Source organism: Montipora capricornis, chromosome 8 (assembly GCF_036669925.1).
Source record: "Montipora capricornis isolate CH-2021 chromosome 8, ASM3666992v2, whole genome shotgun sequence".
NCBI classification, from domain to species: domain Eukaryota; kingdom Metazoa; phylum Cnidaria; class Anthozoa; order Scleractinia; family Acroporidae; genus Montipora; species Montipora capricornis.
This window is the reverse complement of record NC_090890.1, coordinates 7766469-7773968: the sequence shown is the minus strand read 5'-3', so window position 1 is coordinate 7773968 and position 7500 is coordinate 7766469. Positions and strand designations below refer to the sequence as shown.

Sequence of the window (7500 nt, the reverse complement as noted above, 5' to 3'; positions counted from 1 at the left end):
CCGTGGCTAAGTACTGAGAAGTGTACGTATGTATCAAACTTCTACATGTATTTAATAACACACACAAGACAGAACAGCTACTCTACACCAGACAACTATTGTCTTGCTTTCACTTTCTTTCTTTTACGTAATATTGATTGATTGTGTTCTTATAATTTTTTTCATGCAGGACTGTGCTGTTGAAGCTAGCCTCAATAGCTGTCTTGATGATAACACTTTATGTAGAAGTGGAAAGCAGATGCAATGATAACCCAGAGAACTGTTGCCAGCAGGTAAAATATTATTGTTTCATATTATTGCTCATTGACAGTGGTATTGTAGCAATGGCTGCAGAAGAGCCACACTAAAGTAGCGTTATTGAGCGGTGGTGGTGGTCGTCATTAGAGAGCTTAAGGGCCCACTGATGTGTTTTTTTGGGGTGCGTTGCTAAGGCTGTAATGGTTAAGTAATTTGAGAGAATTTGGCATTATTTTGGACAGTTTCCAACTTTTGCAAACCAATGACCCTAAATACGACGTCATCATGCCACGCCCATGGTCACGTGACCAATAAAAGAAAACTCTAAATTTGTCTACGTGCTACTTAATTTGGGTATTTAATCAGTGGTTTGATAATTTGTATTCGTTTTTGCATCCAGCCAAGCATGGTTTTCTTTTTATTTTGAAAAATGTTCTTTTTAAAGAGATAAACGATACTGAAATACCCATAACATTTTCAAAAAGGCTGATTTGAAAAAACCATTGCTTAGCTATATTCTGAATTTTAGGGTGAAACGTACTGTATGGAAAAAAAAATAGAATTATTCAATTTAAAGACCGCCGGAAATTTAGCGTTTTTCAAACCGGAAGTCAGTTCATTTGCTTATGCGCAATTGATCTGAGATAGAGAGCGCGAGAAAAACCTTCGATGGAAACAACTGTTCGTGCGGTGATTTTTGCTTGTGAGTGGGTTTGTTTTCTGGTCAGCTCACGATATGATGACGTCAGTCACCGGAAGTCACATTTCACGTCCTTAGCAACGCGCGAAAAATCCGTCAGTGGGCCCTTAAGCACGCACGTTTTTGAGAGGAGGACGGCAACCGGAAGAGAAAATTTCGCGTGCCAGAACAGCGGTGTCTCCCAAATTTTTATACTAATCATCGCTAATGGAGAAAAGATACTTAGCAATGTAAATGTGGTTTTATGAAAACAGGTTAAAAGGGAAGAAAGGTCACTTCGGTTGCCGTCCGTGTCTAAAACACGCGCGTGCTTTTTCTTTGCCGTCATCAACAAAACAACAACGTGAACACTTGAGGATAAATTTGAATTATTTCTCTCCCCTAAATTAAGTTCTCTGATGTTGTCTCTTCAACGTAGTCCTCACAGTGGTTAGTTTTAAAATAGCCCAGATATTGTCTACCTCAGCTATCATTATTGTTCTTTCCTCATGAGCATTGTTGCCTGCTGAAACGAAAAGCTCTTTCATTTCAGTAGTTGGCAGTTTGAATATTAGGAAGCGCTACGCAAAGACGACAAGGACTGCTACGAGAATTCCACAAAACACTAGCTCTAAAGGCCGGTTTAAGCCTGGTTTACACTGTGACATAAGCATAAGCATAAACATAAGCAAAAGCTGTGTAAACTGGGAGTGACAAACACAAGCATAAGAAAAAGGAATCGTTTCCATTTTCTTATGCTAATGCTTGTGTGACGTTTATAACTGTGTAAACCGGGGGCAACATAAACATAAGCATGAGACCGAGGTGTCAGATGTTTTTATGCCAACGGATATTCAAGTTAATAGTGCCTAAGATGGCGTCCGAAGGTACTGCTTTTTTTTTTTTTACAAGAAACTTGCTGGGGCGGTTCGCAATTATCCCTGTCTTTGTGACAAATCGCCAGAAATAAACTTCTCAGTCCGCTGGTTCCAGTTCCCGAGTCTCCTCGTTCTTTCGTCTTTCGGAAAATATCCCTTAGAAAATACCCAACAGGACCTCTTCAGTCTGCTTTTTCGTTCTCTTTCTTGTCGCCGTCGTCTTCTTCAATAAAGCAGAAGGAGTAATAGTAGGAGGAGAATTTCTTCTTCGTCCGTCATTTTGGAAACGTTGCTCGTCCCATTCTCCAGCGAATTTTTTCCGAAGCAAACTGCGCTTGCGTATGTCACTTCTCTTATCTTTATGCAACATGAGTGAACTTCGTTATGCTTATGCTTATGCTTATGCTTATATTTATGCATATGTCGCAGTGTAAACCAGGCTTTACACGGTACGATTTCTTGGCCCGACGGCGTTGGAGCCCGGCGGGTGGGGGGGGGGGGGGGTACTTCCTATTAGTGGGCTAATGGAGATGTGCCGCTGGATGGGGTCGCATTTTCACAACTGAATTGACTATAATGGGGTTGCATTTTCCTGACAGAGGTTCTAGAATGGGGTCGCAAATTGTCGGAATTTTGGGGGTAAGAAAATTCTAGCTAGTGGGATTTAAAAATGGAAAGATTCGCGGTAAAAAAGGTAAAAGCTCTTACAGAAATAACTGCAGCGCTGTTGATTTAATACTTACTAGTCGCATTACATTCTGTTTTGAAATTACAATTAAAATACTTTATGTAAGGTTTATGCATAAACAGAAAGTGACTAAGTTGGGGTCGCTAAAATTGCATTTACCCTAAAGAAAAAAAAGTGACTAAGATGAGGTCAATAATTGGCCATTGACTATAAAGGGTTAGGGGTTTTGAGAGGCCAGCGGCACATACCCAGCGAAAAGTGACCCAAGTACCCTCCCCCCCCCCTCCCGGGGGACATCGGAGCGTAAATCTCGGGTGTATTTTGACAGTCGATTAACGACCGATTCGACAAATTTTTTGAAGTCGGGCCGACACTCCGAGAGAGACCGCCATGTCAATCAAAGTGCACACGAGTGGGTAATGCGCATAAATGCTTAAAAAGCTTTCAAAATGGCGGAGACTAAAAGGACAACGGGAAAAACTTTTGATGAAAAATTACAAGTTTTACCCAATTTACACGGTACGATTTATCCGCCCGACAAAACCGGCCGACAATCGTACCGTGTAAACGGGCCTTAATGAGCAAAAACAAAAGCTCTGAACGTCCGTTTTTCATTTTGGTATATTTCGTTGCCGTCCTCGTCCTGAAGTGAACTGACCAAATTTCAGGTTGTGTAGAGGACGTGAGAACGTGACGAAGCGTTTTAAATTTTCTCCTCATACACCCACACAGTTCATGCCAATTTTATCCCTGCAATGTTGATGCACGCTTTCCATTCCGAACCCCTCGTCGTCATTGTTAGTCTGTCAGTTAACCAACAACAACAACAACAAAAACCTTTATTCGTACTCTTATTACTAACTACTTAATAACCGAGAGCGAGTTCGTTACAGCAAAATCTCAAGCTGAGGCCTTGCCGTATAGACCTAATCGGCTAACTCAATGTTGTACCCAATTCAAATCCTCCGGGATTAAGATTCTTTGTGTATTGTATTTGCATGATAATGTCGCATTCATATTTAAATGATATGGAAATACCTAGAACAAAACGTTTTATTCCCAAAGGGTTTGAATTGGGTACAACATTGAGTTAGCCGATTAGGTCTATTGACCGAGCGATAGCGAGCCGAACGGTCGAGGTTATGAAGTTGTTTATCATAGACCGAATGCATAAATGGAGGCCAAAAAAATATTCTTTTGTTTATGAGCTAATTAGACTCACTAGCCTCGTCCTCAAGCAACATTTCTTTTGTATTTTGTACATGCCTACGAGGCTAGTGAGTGTCTAATTAGCACATAAACAAAAGAATATTTTTTTGGCCGCGATTTATGCATTCGGTCTATATGGCCAACAGAACGGTTCTAAAAAAGGAAAAAGCTAATTTGCATAATCCATAATCGGCCCGTGGGCATTACGAGAGAATAATGTCTTCGGGCTTAGCTTCTCTTAGCCAATCAAAGCGCGCGTTACATCGGCCAGAAACAAGAGCCATATAATAAATAAATACTTACAAAAAAAGTAAGAAAAATTAATTAAAATCAGAAGCTCATGACCTTGGAGCGTTTAACTCTGGTTGAGAGCTGGGGTTTTTTAAGTTTTAAAATCTTCTTATTTGGATGTAACGTGGCTCGTGCATTTTCCCGCCCGTGCAGCTTCGATCTTATTTTGTTCATATTTGGGCATAAAATTGGTGCACTAAAATCCTAATCATCATTTAACGTGAACGCAAGTTTATTTTTGTCTTATTTCAGAACTGGGAGAACCAGATTGCCTCTCAAATGTACATGTTGATTTGGATCGATTTCTTCTTACAAGTTGTTGTAGCACTTGTGGTGACCACAGTCTGGAAGTGAGTTTCAATTATTTGCGCGTGCGCATAAGTGCTGCGGTAATTAGTGAAAAACTGAAAAAAAAAAAAAAAAAAAAAACTGGCACGTGAAATGTCAGTCTAACGTTTGATAATGGCCGTGTTTTCACCAGCAGTTTTTAAGGTCGCTTAGCGAATTACAACCGGAAATCGCGTGAAAACAGTTGCTTTTCCAACTCGCTTAAAGTTAAGCGAGTCGGCAAACTTCGATGGAATTCTCATTAAATTTAAGCCACCAAACCAAGGTAGCTTAAGCGAGTTGGCAATTGCTTTCGGCCAATGAAGAGTCGCTTGCGGTTATTCAAATCGGAAATACAGCAGGCGCGCTATTTTTATTACTTTTATTATTGTATTGGCACGTGCTCTCCTCGTTTAATCTTACCCGTGAAAACACGTGTCATTTTTAAGACTAGGTTTACACCAGAGGAGATTTTCCGGATTCGTAAATGTTACCGGATTCATCAATTTTAGAGTATTCGGATTCGTAGGCGTTTACACGGAAAGGATATTCGGATTCCTGACCGTTTACACACAACTACAACTCCGGGAACATTCGTGATGGAATGGTTACCAAGCTCAGTGTTGCTTCGTCATTCGACGCAAACTCAAAAGATCGCAGGCGGAAAAATATCCGGAATCGAGAGAAAATCGTTTACACGACAAAACTCTTCGGATTCAAAAGCTTTCGGGTTCAAAGTTTCCTCTTTGAACTCCGGATTCAAAATCTTCGGAGACATGACCAAACCGTGGAGTTTTTACTTCGGATTTGTCCTCTTGTGTGTAAACAGCGAAACCAATCCGGTACTAAAACGTTCCGGATTTGTCACGAATCCGGAAGAATTTCCTCCAGTTTAAACCTAGTCTAAGTCGCTCAACGAATTCTGCTCACTCACGGCTTATGAGTGAGAATCCTTTAACTTAATTAACACTATACATGAAAAAAGTACTCAGTTTTGATTGACTTAAAAGAGTGTGTGTTTCATATCCATTTGCTCGTGCCTATCGTTTGCTAATCTTGTTTTTGGTTGCTTGCACTCAACAGGCTGTTGTACAAGCACACAGCTTGTTTCAAGAAATTACCTATTGGACTTCCAGAATTTGATATCCCAAAGCATGTTTTGACATTAGTTTATGGGGAATGCTTAATTTGGTGAGTTTGACACTTTTGTCTCGTCTTTTGTTTCCAAAAGAGAGTTATTTACAAATTACAATACGTTGCTCACAATAACTTACAGTTTGCAATATATTTCTTACATGCGATTAAAATTATCTTCACTCTACGAACAGTACTAAACCTTTATGAACGGTTGTTTTGCAATAATACAACATACATTCATTTCAGACCTGAGCTTGGCTTCTCATTGGCTGGCAATCTCGGCCTCTGATTGGATGAAAAAAAAACTTTTCTACTGAATGGCTCAAAGAATCAATTGTAACTTTTGATTGGTGCAATCGAATTTTCGTTAAGCAATCAATGCACATGAAAAAAAGTGTCTAGCCGATCGTTTCTTGCCACGTCTAAATGAGCGTCATTTATTCATTGGCACACAAGTGGTTCCTCCTGCAGCAAGCTCATATGAGTTTGTATTTTACTGGTTTTCGTATATGGTAGGACATGATAACGACACAAGTCATCAGCATTTTTCGTTCAACCTGAAAATTCGACCTCAAGGCGTTGAAAATCTTAAAACGAACCACGAAACCAAAAGTACTTGGAGTCTTAAATATGGAGTCTCGCCCGGGAAGATTTTTGGCCGTATATATAGTGTGCTAGTTGTTTGAAAACAACGATAACCAAAATGCTGATTCCGAATTACATAACTAAGTGCTATCAACAGTATTTCGCGATTATTCCTTTTTATAATTCACGCCCTACAACACGGGCAATATTATGATGCGACTATCGTAAAACTCGATTTGTACTTTGCGTGAACGTTCCAAAAGTTGTGCTAGAAAACGACGGGGTCATACATTTTCATACGTTGTTGTTTTGCGAATTCTTTGTGATATCAATGTGCCCATCAGATGCCCAGTAAAAGAAAATTACCGGCATAAAAACATCGCACTTGGACTCTTATTGACAGTATTTTTTTTGCTCTCGTAGGATTGGAACATTTTTCAGTCCGCTTATGCCAGCCATGGCCGTGGTCAAGCTTTTTATCGTGTTCTATGTTGAAAAGGTATTTCGTTAGTTCAAGAGAAAATGAGGGGACAGAGAGGGAGGCTCAAGGCGTTGGCCGGGATATGTTATGTCCACGAAAGTTATTTTTAGACGAGCGGAAGTCTTTGTTTTAAGGGAAGTCTGTCTTCCGAGACGTCCGCATGCAGTCTTGCTTCGCTCTCAGGTTCTTAGTGAAAAGAGAAAATGATGGCGCACGTGGAAGGCTGATGAATATATATTTTCTTTCAAACATCGGACCGAGGTTGGCCTGCATGCGGACGTCTCGGAAGACTTCCGCTAGTCTAAAAATAACTTTCGTGGACATGACATATCCCAAGGACTGGACCGGGAGCCTCCTTCTCTGTCCCCTCATTTTCTCTTGGTTAGTTATATTTGTGAATCAGTTCTAAAACCAGGCAACGGTAAGGAAGCTTGGTGTGAAGTCTTTTGTGTTGGTTTGCTGGTTTCCCTTGAACTTGCACGAACAAGAGTAATAGGTTCTTGGAATATATGTTGAAGCAGACATAGAAGCGAGTTGCATGCAGTGCTCTCATCATAACTGTATATGCCGAAATGTTTCCCCGTTTGCGTGAAATCTTTGGTTAAGCAAAGTTTACTTAAAAAGCAAAAATATTCCCTTTTGCTTCCTCATCGAATGTTTCCTCATTTGCTCATTGAGTTGTTTGCGCAATAGTACGGATGGAAATCTGAATGCTAGCGCTATATTATAGGGCACTACTGGCAAAAAAAAAAAAAAAAGAAAACGAAAAGCCATTTTCTTGCACATTCGTTCCATTTTCGGTTTAACTGGCGTAAATGCAAACACGAGGCTGTTCTTCGCTTGCAGGGGCATGACAGTATGATAATGTTCTTGAGTGGATCATGCAGGCTTAGCACTTTTTTCTAGCTTCCATTCTTTTTTTTGCAACTGCATGTTACTTGCTTACACTCATTCTAACCCAATGATAAAATATTCCCGCAAGCCCTAT

The 7500-nt window shown here is 40.2% G+C and overlaps 1 protein-coding gene across 2 annotated transcripts in view; it reads left to right on the top strand.

The window, feature by feature from the left end:
• LOC138059103 (transmembrane channel-like protein 7) overlaps positions 1-7500 on the top strand; it is a 31420-nt gene that overhangs the window by 11553 nt on the left and 12367 nt on the right. For both annotated transcript variants that reach the window (XM_068904623.1, XM_068904622.1), the window contains exons 10-13: positions 170-272; positions 4235-4332; positions 5393-5500; positions 6455-6530. In XM_068904623.1, the coding sequence (XP_068760724.1) occupies positions 170-272; positions 4235-4332; positions 5393-5500; positions 6455-6530 (385 nt within the window). The remainder of the gene's footprint in view (positions 1-169; positions 273-4234; positions 4333-5392; positions 5501-6454; positions 6531-7500) is intronic.